The sequence below is a fragment of the Monodelphis domestica genome, chromosome 1 (assembly GCF_027887165.1).
Source record: "Monodelphis domestica isolate mMonDom1 chromosome 1, mMonDom1.pri, whole genome shotgun sequence".
Taxonomy (NCBI): domain Eukaryota; kingdom Metazoa; phylum Chordata; class Mammalia; order Didelphimorphia; family Didelphidae; genus Monodelphis; species Monodelphis domestica.
The window spans coordinates 408,966,506-408,979,260 of NC_077227.1; the positions used below are offsets into that span (position 1 = coordinate 408,966,506).

Sequence of the window (12,755 nt, forward strand, 5' to 3'; positions counted from 1 at the left end):
ATGCCTACTGTTGCAGGCCAGCTGGGTCATGAGTTGGCCCTGGTAAAAGGGCAGAGCTGGAGTATGGTGTTGGGGGGAGGGGGGACACTTTAAAGATGCAGGAAGCTTTCCAGTCCGATAAAGGTTAGCACTTTTAACTCTTCTCCACCCCTAAAGATAGTGTCAGTGATCTGAAACCACAAGCCATCAATTTCCCCCATTCTCAGCCCAAGGGCTGATTCCTTATCCATCAGGGTTTCTTCCCAAAACCAAGTAAGGAGACTTCAATTTACCAATTATTTGTTTAATAACAAAACGCCCCACACACTATTGTAAAAACAATATTCTCAATAATCATTGTAATATACAATACAAAATTATTTTCTCAGAAATCTGAGAAGCAAAAAACAAATTACATTTTTTTCAAGGACTGTCTTTCCTTGTATAGAGAAGTCAAGAGTTTCACTGGGGCCCGGAGGCCTCTGGCCCCTGGTGCCACATCGGTTCCATGCCCTCCAGTCCCAACGGGGCGCACTGGGATGGGCCAGCTCATCCCATGGGGTTTGTGGGAGATCACTCCCCACGCATAACAGCAAGTTACCCCGAACACCCCTCGTTCCTCACGAGGGCGGGAGGAGAGAGAATGGGGAAATCTGGGAAACCCACGGGCGCTTCTCTCTCGCCCCAGCTTCCAGAGTCCGTGGTGGTCCAAAAAACGTCTCAACGACACAGGATGCGATCATCTGCACCAACGCAGGCAGCCTAAGAGAGAGAGGCAGAGAGGGAAGTGGTGAGTTCAGGTCCCGGAGAACCGCGACGATTTTCGGCGTTCCGCAAGACTGGAGAGAAAGACATATGTACATACATGCCACCACCATCTCTTTCTGACCCAACCTGAGGTGAGAAGTATGCCCGGGACCCTCCCCAATAGATCTTTACCAACATTCCTTCCCCACCACCCCAAAAGCAGATGCCTCTCCCATGAAGAGAACCGGGAAGCGTACTCACCTCGGCCGCAAGGGCACTCATTTCGCCGTTGAGGGTGGAGAGGGGCGCCCGGGCAGGGAGACCGCGGGCCCCGGGGGTGCCCGCAGCTTGAGAGTCTAACTCCAGCTGCAAGTCCCAGATGTAGTCAATGACGTGCTGCAGGATCTCCACCTTGCTGACCTTGCGGTTCTGGGGGAGCGTTGGCACCAACTCCTTGAGGCGCGAGTAGCATCCGTTCATGTCGTAGAGCAGTACGTTCACCTGCTGCTCGTCCAACAAGGCAGGGAGCCGGGTTCCCGCCCCGCCGCAGCGAGAGATGGCTACACTCTGTTCCGACAGGCAACGAACCACTTCCCCCGCGCCTCCGGATACCTTCCCGGGCTTGAGCGCGCAGCTGGGGCCAGCGGCAGCGCTTCCACTTGCAACCTTCATGATTCACTGTCGAACAAGGAATGAAAGAGGAACCGGGAAAAACGGCGAGCGTTAAGATCTCAAAGGCGGATGGAAGACTTGGAGCAAGGAAGCCGGGTGCGTGAAAACACCAGGTAAATCCAAAGTAAAGAGAGGAAAGCAATTGTGCGAAGCCCACAACCTGACTTCTTATTTATATACCAGCCGGAGCCAGAGGGAGGCGGGACCAGAACGTTCAAAAGTAGCCAATGATAGGCCGGGGGTGGGCCTACCGCCTTGTTAGGGATCCGCCCCCTGTTCCCCACGTGCGGCGTAGCGTAAAGGGTTATAGGAGCTAGGATCCCAATGGAACGGAATGGGGGGGGGGTTAGAGAATGGGGTGGGGGGCATTGTAGGAATGTGACAACCGCTTTAAATGTTTTAGTGACAGTTTAGACAGCCTGGGTGTCGTGTGGGGAATTTTAAAATCCCCTCCTCCTAGTGTCCCTAGTTTCGGGGCTCCCGGAGGATGCTGAGGGGGACTCACACCCCACCCCCGTGTCACCCCGTAATCTTGGGCGAGGCTAGAACCTGAGACCCTCTAACCCGGGAGTTATAAGGGAGTGTCACCATTCCTCCCGCAGAAGCAGCGTGCAACAACTGCCTCAGGGATTCCCTCCGGGGTTTGGACTTCCCTTGACAGATTCTGGAGCTGGGAGCGTAAGGATCCCGGTCCCCGGTCCCCGGTCCCCGGTCCCCAGTCCCCAGTTCCCTGGGCATTTCCGCCAACCCTTGCACATTCCGTAACCGTGTTTCTTGTGGGAGAGAGGGAATGGGGGAATTGTAAGCATTCTCTGGCCCAGATCTGGGTCGAGGGGTCCCCAGCTTCCATTCCTAGACCGCAGCTGGCCTTGCACTCCCCCCCTCCGCCCCCTCCAGCTTTCACCGACCCCCTCCAAGGGCCCGGCCCGGAGTCAGTGTCTAAACAAGCGGCTCAGACCGTTAGACGCCAGTCCCGTGACGTCACCCATTCATAAAACCCGGACAGGCTGTCAGGCTGGCGCCGCGCGGGCGGTCGTCATGGAGACCGCAAACAGGGTCTCGCGCGCCTTTCCCTCCTCCTCTCCACCACCCCACCCCCAGCCCCAAACACTCACTCACACTCTCACAGTTAGTCACCTGCAAAAGTGCAAAGGCGAGGGCTCTATCGGAGCCAGTCAGTCATTTATCACCTTAAAACTTTGACACGGAGATTAGCTGCATCTCGCACCTGCAAAGTGGCCCTGCCGTACCCCCTCCTCTGGTTGGCTCGGTTCAGCACGGGTCTTGGCCCTTGCCTCAACGCGGTGGCCATGCCTGCAGCTGCCGCCGCTGCTTCTGGTGTTCCCCAAGAGCCCCAAACTTCCCTACAAAGAGCAAAGTTGGGGAAGGGGAGAAGCTGTAAACTCCTTCTTCCGGGGAGGGAGGGGCGGGGAAAGGTTTTCTAGAGAAGCTGAAGGCTGAGGGCGACTTGGGACTGGGGCACAAAAATACCGTGGGAAATACAGCAGAAAGCCCGAGACAAATTTTCATACCAAGGGTTTATTTTTCAATTCTTTGCCACTACCAAAAAACCATCATCGTTTTTAAAAAAAATATGGGTCCTTTTCCTCTTCCTTTGGTCGCTTTGGGGGCAGAGGCAGCTCTCCAATTCATAAAAGGACCAGAAGGGACCTTAGCACATAGAGTAGTAGAGTCTCCAGGGTCCTGAGAGCACATCTTCGATTTCTAACCTCAGTGCTTACTTCTCATCTCTTTTCATTCTGTAAAAATGAAAGGGCTGGGCTTAGATGACCTCGAAACTCTTCTAGCTCTGTCGTAAGAAAATTTAAGCAATCAAGATTAATTAAAGAAAATACAGTTTTTCTTATGACATCTATGAAACTGATTCTTCGTTTTGCAGATGGGGAGGCTGAGGCCCTAAAGGGGAAGTACCCTGACCTAGTTCATATAGTAGGTTAAAGGCAAAGTCATTTTAGTTCAACAAATATTTATTAAACACCTTCTATGTAGAGAGTATTGGATGCCCCATTGTGGGGAACACATGGCTGACTCTGGAGTATGGCTCTGTGTCTGGGGAGCCTATAAAGGCAGGTTCCACAACACTGGAAAGTCTATTGGAACATCCTATAAGGGAAGAAAACATCTATAGATAGAAGTATGGGGATAGGGATTGGAACCATGATCTCTTCCGTAAAGGGAGTTACTGGCTTCCAAAAGCACAGTGTGTCCCTTCTTTGCAATATATAGTCCTAGATGGTTTCCATGGTGACATGTCCAGGGTCACTCAGCCAATATAGGGACTTGAAACCAGGTCTTCTTGGTCCACCGTGGGAATGAGGAAAGAAGGCATTTAAAAAGTGGTGTTAAATTGAACTTTAAAGAATACTGTGAATTCTAAGAGGCAAGAGATGAAGAGTGAGTGCATTCCAGTGATGTACAAAGATTTGGAGAGGGGAAGGGAATACTGTATTATAAGGGTGGAAAGGTAGGTTGAAGCCTGGTTGTAAAGGACTTTAAATGTCCAAAAGAGCACATTAATCCTAGTTATCATAGAGAGCCTCTAGAGTTAATGTAGGGGCAGCTATGTGAGGCAGCGCTGGGCCTGCAGTTAGGAAGACTCAAGTTCCTGATTTCAAATCTGGCCTCAGACTTACTAGCTAGGTGACCCTGGACAAGTCCCTTAACCTTTGCCTCAGTTTCCTCAACTGTCAAATAAGCTAGAGAAGGAAATAGCAAACCACTCCAGGATCTTTGCCAAGAAAACCCCAGATGGGGTCACAGAGAGTTAAATGCAACTGAAATGACTGAATAACAGATTTCACTGAAGAGAAGAATGACAGAGGACTGTATTTTTGGAAAATTACTTTGGCATCTATGTGGAGATGCAATTTTTTGTCATAGTAACCCATTAATCCAAGGGGAAAAATTTTAATGACCTACAGCCCTATACAATAGTGGAATGGCAGAAAAAGGATCATAGGGTGTTCAAAAGTTAACTGTAGATAGTCTAAAGGTAAGAGATGTGTCCTGTGACTAATTATTTAATCTATTAGAACTAAACTACATAGATATCAATATTCTTGAAATCAAGAATATAATTTCAGCTAAGTGACTCACAGGTTCTCAACTAAGACCCAAAGGGAAAGAGAGATACATGGCAGACCAATGATGCTCTAAACATAAGAAGTTGTAAAAGCAATAGCATTCAGAAATTCTATGACCTGAGCGAGCAGTGTGACTTTAGAGAAAGGGTGGTGGATTTGGAAAACCCAGGCCCAAATGTGGCCCTGACACAGGGAACCCTTTTGACTTTGGACAAATCACTTTTCCCTGGGCCTCAGTTTCCCTGTCTATAACTACCAGAGGGTTGGACTAAATAACCTCAGAGGTCCCTTCCAGCTCTAAATCTATGATCCTGTTATTTTATTTGTCATGAGCAAAGGTTTCTAGATAATGTGAGTGCTGGTACCCTCAAAATGGAAACACACCCGGGGGCAACTGGGTAGCTCAGTGAATTGAGAGTCAGGCCTAGAGATGGGAGGTCCTAGGTTCAAATCTGGCCTTAGACACTTCCCAGCTGTGTGACCCTGGACAAGTCACTTGATCCCTATTGCTTAGCCCTTACCACTCTTCTGCCTTGGAACCAATACCCAGTATTGATTCTAAGATGGAAGGTAAGGGTTTAAAAAAAAAAGAATGTAAGCTCCTTGAGGGTAAAGTCTTGATTATTTATATTTGTATTCCCAATACTATGACTGGAAGATAGTAAACACAATAAATTATCATTCTGTTTTCATCCACTCATTAGCAGCTAAGTAATGTAGTGGTTAGAGCACTGGGCCTAGAATTAAGAAGACATGACATATATTCAAAGTCAGTCTTAAGATAAATACTGTCTAGGCAAGTCATTTAACTTCTGCCTACCTCAATTTCTCTAATTGTAACATGGAGATGATAATAATAGCATCTGCTTCCTGGAGATATTTCAAAGATCAAATTATATATATATATATATATTTTTTTTTTTTTTAAACCCTTACCTTCTGTCTTGGAGTCAATACTGTGTATTGGTTCCAAGGCAGAAGAGTGGTAAGGGCTAGGCAATGGGGATCAAGTGACTTGTCCAGGGTCACACAGCTGGGAAATATCTGAGGCCAAATTTGAACCTAGGACCTCCCATCTCTAGGCCTGGCTCTTAATCCACTGAGCTACCCCAGCTGCCCCCTATATATATATATTTTTTAAGCCATTATCTTTTATTTTAGTATCAGTTTTAAGACAGAAGTACAGCTAGGGCTAAGCAATCAGGGGTTAAGTGACTTTCCCAGGGACATACAGCTAGGAAGTGTCTGAGGCCAAATTTGAACCCAAATCCTCCTGACTCCAGGTCTGGCACTCTATCTACTGTGCACCCAAGATAATATCTATAAAGGGCCTGGCACACAATAGGCATTCAATAAATGTTTCTTCCCTCCTCTCATCTATATATTATCTATCTTTGCATAGTGACCCTCATGCTTTGAGTATACTTATTCTTCACCTCTGATTCTTAAAATCTCTCACTTCTTCTAGATCCCAGTTCAAATGCTACCTCTTCTAGGAATCCTGCCCTGATTACACCCTCCCACCCCAAAATTATTGGCCTGCCACCCAAAAATTACTCTGTAAATATTTTTGTGTGTACCCCTTTCTTCAATACATTGTTTTTGTGCGATAGAATTCAAGCTCCATGAGGGCGGGGGATCTTTGGTCTTCGTATCCTCACTTTTTAGCACAGCGCCTACCACGGCATAGATATGCAACGGTGATTACATGAAAGAATCTCTGAAGTGAGGGGCCTGGACTAAATGACCTGATATTCCTTCTGGCTCTAATGGACTTCGGGTATATGATGGATGTGACTGTGCCATGCACGGGATGAGAAGACGCGGCTGTGCTTCTGCCCAGAAGTACTCAGAGTGCTGGACCAGCCACTATCCTCCTAGAGCGCACACAGGCGCGACTCTCTTACTCACATTTGCAGTTGTGTGACATTATATTTAGTACTTCGGGCAAGAGCAAAGCTCGATGTCAATCAAGTAAGCATAGAAGAGTGCTGCCATGTAAATCATATTAATGATTATATCACACACGCATGCCACATGCAGTTCGGTAGCAGAGGGGGTGGGGTCTCGACTTTGGATAGCTTTGTGCATATGGAGATACATGCAAAGCAGGGTTTTACCCGCTGGAGAGACCGACAAGTGGGCTGCTTAGAGGAGGCAGTATTTTAATTAGATTTTAAAGGATGGTTAGGAATTAAACAGGTAGAGGCTAGCCAGGACAAGAACTCAGGTCTACCTGACTTCCAGCCCAGGGTTCTGTCCTCCATGCCTGCATTCTTCCTTTTTTTCCCTCGGTTTGCTTTGAGAGGGTTAATAGGAACTCTTTGGTCTTCATATCCTCACTTTTTAGCATAGAGCCTGCCACTGTGAAGATACCTAATGATTGTTACATGCATGAATGAAAGAATCTGTAGAATGAGGGGCCTGGACTAAATGGCCTCTGTTAGAGTGACCACAATGTGTCCAGGGCCATTATACCTGTTGAATCTTTTTTTTAAAAAACTTACCTTCAGTCTCAGAATTGATACTAAGGATCAGTACCAAGGCAGAAGAACAGGAAGCGCTAGGCAATTCGGATGAAGTGACTTGCCCAGGGTCATACAGCTAGTTATCTATTAATTATTATTTTTTTTAACTCTTACCTTCTGTTTTGGAGTCAATACTGTGTATTGGCTCCAAGGCAGAAGAGCGGCAAGAGCTAGGCAATGGGGGTTAAGTGACTTGCCCAGGGTCACACAGCTGGGAAGTATCTGAGGCCAAAGAGGTCACATTTGAACCCAGGACCTCCTGTCTCTAGGCCTGGTTCTCTATCCACTGAGCTACCCAGCTGCCCATTTACCTATTAATTCTTGATTTGTTGGGCCTGTTTTCTAAGGCTCCTTCTGATAATGTTCTGATAAGGTTCTAAATTCTGAGGTCCCCTCTGACTGCCAGGCATCACTAGACTCCAGGAGCAAAGACTGGGAAACTAAGTTTCGCACGAGTACGCTCTTTTGGTGAGGTATTTTTCCCATTTTATGGACGAGGCAAATGAAGGACTGAAGTATGGGATGGCCCTCTCACATTTACAAAGCCAGTGAGCCAGAACCTAGCGCCCTCCTGGGTTCCCTGATGATCAGCCCAGCCACCAGGCCAAGTGAGACTTTCCCCAGCCACCCCTCAGGGATGGCTCAAGCATTTCCTGGCTCACCTTCTGGGGCAGTCATCCCCAGGGCACAGTGTCCCCTCCTCCAGGCACTGAGTAGGGAGTCTTCTCCTTGCCTTCCCCCAATTGTATACCTCTTCAACATCACTATTCTTCCAGCCATGCTGTTCAGAAGACCTAAGTTTTAAGCCATCCAGAGGGCAGGGCATGAGCAGGCTGCAGGATAGGAGAGAGGAAGAGGAGGCCCGTCAAAAGGTGGAAGGAATATTGTCAGAGAGCTACATAGCCAGTCATGGAGCAAGAGGGAGGAGCAAACCATGGACAGCCAACATGCTGCACTGATGTCCAAGCAGCGCCCAAGTCCAGAGCTCTCCTACGTCTGCCAGCTCAGGGCCATTGCCTGTCCTGTCGGCCCTGTCCCTGGGATCCCTGCTTTCCTTCAAGATTCTACTCGAGCCCCATCTTCTCCAGGACACCTGGACACCGGAGCCCTCTCTCTGGTGAAGTGAAAAATATCCATTTTGTATCTCTGCATGCGTGTCTATGTGTATGTGCACAGTGCCGATGAGTGTTGTCTAGCACGTGCATGTCTCTCCATCTCCAGGAAGCCTTTACTGGGCCCCCTTAATGGGAGAGACAGACAGACAGACAGACCCAGACACAGAGAGGAGAGACAGAGAGAAAGTGCTATAGCTATACAAACACATACATATGTATATAGGTATACATTTTGTTGTTCAGTCATTTTTCAGTCATCTGACTCTTCGCGATCCCATTTGGAGTTTTCTTTGGCAACCATGTTGGAGTGGTTTGCCACTTCCTTCTCCAGTTCTTTTTACAGATGAGGAAACTGAGGCAAACAGGGTTAGGTGACTTGCCTGGGGTCATCCAACTAGTAAGTGTCTAAAGCTAGATTTTCCTGCCTATCTAGCCGCAGGGGTCTCTGTCCACTTAGTCATCATATATACATACGGTGTGTACATATCTGTTAACATGTTTCCCCGTTAGTCTGTGAGTTATTTGAAGGTAGGGATTTGGGGGAGGCACCTTTATTTGTATTCCCAGGATTTAGTACAACGCTTGGCACATAGTAGGACTTAATATTTGTTTGTTGACCAGTATATATGGAAGGTAATCTCAGAGGGAAGATACTAGCCTGGAGTATGCAGGCCTGGGAAAGGCTTCCTGTAGAATTCGAGTAGTCTTGAAGGAGGCAGAGAAGAAGAGAAGCATAAGAAACAGTCAAGGAAAAGATGGAGCATAGCATTCAATGGTTAGAAGGCTCATGTCACTGGATCATAAGATATGTGAGGGGGCATAAAGACAGAAAAATGTAGGAAGAAATCAGAAAGACCTGAAGAGTTCAACAAAGTGTTTTTCATTTGATTCTGTAGGTACTAGGGAGCCACTAGAGTTTATTGAGGAGGTGCTTCACTGTCAGACCTCAGCTTTGGAGAAACAGTTTGGCAGCTGAGTGGAGGACAGATTCGAGTGTGAGACTTAAGCAGGGAGACTAGCTGGTGTAATAGTTCCGGTGAGAGCCTGTTAAGGAGCCTGGAGCAGGCTGGGAGCTATCTGAGTAAAGAAAAGAGGGCATGGCTGAGAGATGTTGTGAAGGCAGAAAAGACCACACTTATCCACAGATTAGCTCTGTAGGGTACGTGTGCATGAGAAGTTGAGGATGAGCCCACATGGGGGAACTGAAAGGCTGGGAATGCTTTCTGACAATAATAGAGAGGTTCAGAAGGAGGTAGGTTGGGGAAGAAGAGAATGAGCTCCATTTAGGACATTTTCAATTTAATAAGTTGGCAAGTTGAATAGATATCCCAAGAATGAAATTTATAGGAGGACATGAATAAGAATTGTATGATATTGTTATTCAGCCATGCTGGAATCTTAGTGACCCCAGGGGTCAATTATTTGTCATTTCCTTCTCCAGTGGATTAAGGAAGAGTTAAGGAACTTGCCTAGGGTCATACAATTATTACATGTCTAAGACCGAATTTGAACTCTAGGCCAAGGGGTCTATCTACTGAGTCACCTAGCTGCCTACAGTTAATAGGACAAGAATTCATGACTGTGCCCTTGATAAAGTCATGGATCCATTGAAGTATTACATGAAACACAAACACACAAAATACAGATGAAGGAATCTCGGCTTAATTGCTTTGGGTTTCTACCAAGAAAGTATAAAGTCGATGTGTTCTTCCATCTGAGCACTGTATTTCAGAGTCAGAAAACCTGAAGTTGAGTCTTAGCCCTGCTCTGTGACCTTAGGCAAATACTTATCCACTCTCTTGGTCCCCTCTTCCTCATCTGTAAAATGGGGGAAGTGAATTAGAGATCTGAATCCTGTCTGCAGACTGAACAGAGATGGAAGGGGCTGCCATACCCTTGTTTTTCAAATGGGAAAACAAGCTCAGCTATGAAAACCCAGTGGCACATGGGTAATAGTGAGAGGGCTAGAATTCAAACCCAAACCTTGTGATTTTAATTCCAGCAGAAAGATTTCTTCAGGATTTGACTTCTGGCTATCTGAAATCCATTAGGCAATGGGGAGAGGGGAGAGAGAGAGAGACGGAGAGAGAGGGAGAGAGGGAGAGAGACAGAGAGAGAGAGAGAGACAGAGAGACAGAGAGAGAGGGAGAGAGGGAGAGAGAGAGACAGAGACAGAGAGAGACAGAGAGACAGAGAGGGAGAGAGAGAGACAGAGAGAGACAGAGAGACAGAGAGGGAGAGAAAGACAGAGACAGAGAGAGACAGAGAGAGAGAGGGAGAGAGAGACAGAGAGATAGAGACAGAGAGAGACAGAGAGAGAGGGAGAGGGAGAGAGAGACAGAGAGAGAGAGAGAGAGAGGGAGAGAAAGAGAGACAGAGAGAGAGGGAGAGAAAGAGAGACAGAGAGAGAGGGAGAGGGAGAGAGAGACAGAGAGAGACAGAGAGACAGAGAGGGAGAGAAAGACAGAGACAGAGAGAGAGAGGGAGAGAGAGACAGAGAGATAGAGACAGAGAGAGACAGAGAGAGAGGGAGAGGGAGAGAGAGACAGAGAGAGAGAGAGAGAGAGGGAGAGAAAGAGAGACAGAGAGAGAGGGAGAGAAAGAGAGACAGAGAGAGAGGGAGAGGGAGAGAGAGACAGAGAGAGACACAGAGAGAGAGAGAGACAGAGAGAGACAGAGAGAGAGGGAGAGGGAGAGAGAGACAGAGAGAGAGGGAAAGAGAGACAGAGAGGTCAGAACTAGATTTTAATCATAACTTTCCCACTTTATTATCTGTAGGACCTTTTTCAGCCTCAGGTTTACTATCTGTAAGATGGGGGTAATCATACTCGTACTCCATCCCTCAGAGAGTTGTTTGTTTTGAGAAACAGCCTTTGTAAACCTTCAATCATGATAGAAATATGAGCTGTTATCCAGGATGGATGGGTGTGCTCACATACCAGTGCATGTCACCATATGTGTGTATGGGAGTAGGGGGAAGCCCCCAAATGTTAATCTGGCCAGATGTGTGTAGAGTATTAAATATTTGTATGGTCTCTGGAATTTGCATCTCCACTTCAAGTCACCAAACTCAGAGCAAGGGGCAGGAGATGGAGAGCGCTGCCCCTGCCAGCCCCTCATTTCTAGCATCAATAACCCTAGAGGGACTGTCTTTAAGCCTCTGAAGGGGCCACTCAGTGTCCACGTGACTTGCTGTAACACAGCTTTCTCCATCCAGCTGTTCCCCAGATGTGCCAACATTTTTAGGGCAGCGCATCTTTCACCCACCCAGCAGGCGCCTTGGGGCCTGGGGCCAGCTGCTGACCCGACGAGCTTTGGGGAAGAGCCCCCCCTGGCTTTGCTCAGTGGCCACCAGGGAGGTGGGGCAGGGACCTGACCACCCTCCCCCCCTAGATGCCCCGATAAACCCGGGCTGTTTGGTTATGTCTACAGAGCGTCCCAAGTATCTTAGTGAAGTCTGAAGCTTTCAAATCTCACCAAGACTTGGAACACGGGCCAGATGGGGCGTCCGTGTGCTGGTTGGGAGTGCCGCGCATCTGGGCACTCTATTCGGTGATCTTGGACGACACTTCTCCCCCTGCTCCTGCAGGCAGAGGCATCTGCAGTCACCCCTCACATAGTCCCACACAGGCCCCGAGAATTGGACTGAGCTCTCGCACACATATGGAATAGAGTTCACTCCTCCTCCCCCTGCCTCTCAGCCGAGTACAGGCAGTCACACACTTAGCACTCAGCCGCCTGGCCCCCGAGTCTGAGCCTCGGAAGGGACAGGCCACAGCGCGCTCAGGCGCACAGGAGTTCCCTCCCTGTGTGGTGGGAGCATCATTGTCTTCAGTTCTAGTGCAGACCCTGGGATGCTTCCGGGAAGGATGGGGGTGTGTGTGTGTGCCAGGCAGAGTAGGCAGAGGGCTAGACATGGAGTCCAGAAGCACCGGTTGCCAGTTTTTCCCACCTCCAACACTTATTAAGTCTGTGATGAAAAGCCTTTGGTTTTTTATTTGCAAAAATTTATTCATACCTTTTTTATTTTATTTTTTAAACCCTTACCTTCTACCTTAGAATCAATACTGTGTATTGGCTCCAAGGCAGAAGAGTGGTAAGGGCTAGGCAATGGGGATCAAATGACTTGCCCAGGGTCACACAGCTGGGAAGTGTCTGAGGCTACATTTGAACCCAGGACCTCCCGGCTCGAGGCCTGGCTCTCCAGTCACCCAGCTGCCCCTGAAGCAATCCTTCTGGATAGTGGTGCGTTGCTTTCAGCTGTCCATCTCCCTTGTAAGGGGGGGATGGGTGTGTAAGTTGGGCCAGGCTTTCCAGTACTATATAAATCTCAATGATGAGGAGGAGGATGTCCTGTTTGCAGGCTGTCATGTATTGCTTGTGGGGGGTATAGGTGTGCGCCAGATATTTGCTGGTGTGTGCTGTGTGGCTCGCCCCCTGCCATCATGTGCATGTATGTGCTCAGGCAGAGCAGGAAGGGACCTTAAGGGCTCTCTAGTCCATCCTTGTTTTAGGAAGAAACTGAGTCACACAGAACCCGGACCCAGGTCGTCTGGCTTACAATGGGAATATGGAGTTTTTTCACACACACTTAGGGGGCTGTATGTGAA

General features: G+C 48.1%; 1 protein-coding gene and 1 long non-coding RNA gene across 2 annotated transcripts; one reads left to right on the forward strand and one right to left on the reverse strand.

The window, feature by feature from the left end:
* Positions 1-267: 267 nt before the first annotated feature.
* ID1 (inhibitor of DNA binding 1) lies at positions 268-1,563 on the reverse strand. Its single transcript, XM_001362985.4, has 2 exons — positions 988-1,563; positions 268-741 (listed from the first exon to the last, which is right to left on the reverse strand). The coding sequence occupies exons 1-2, from the start codon at positions 1,396-1,398 to the stop codon at positions 700-702; spliced, it is 453 nt and encodes a 150-aa protein (XP_001363022.1). The 5' UTR covers positions 1,399-1,563; the 3' UTR covers positions 268-699.
* Positions 1,564-1,755: 192 nt separating this feature from the next.
* LOC103093005 (uncharacterized) lies at positions 1,756-8,179 on the forward strand. Its single transcript, XR_458057.3, has 2 exons — positions 1,756-2,076; positions 7,807-8,179. It is a non-coding gene; the product is annotated as an uncharacterized LOC103093005 (long non-coding RNA).
* Positions 8,180-12,755: the final 4,576 nt, after the last annotated feature.

Bases quoted from the DNA above. Each gene is read 5' to 3' on its own strand.
- ID1 (XM_001362985.4), bottom strand. From the start codon at position 1,398: ATGAAGGTTGCAAGTGGAAGCGCTGCCGCTGGCCCCAGCTGCGCGCTC. The intron at 742-987 runs GTGAGTACGCTT...TCTCTCTCTTAG, and splicing joins TGAGTGCCCTTGCGGCCGAG to GCTGCCTGCGTTGGTGCAGA.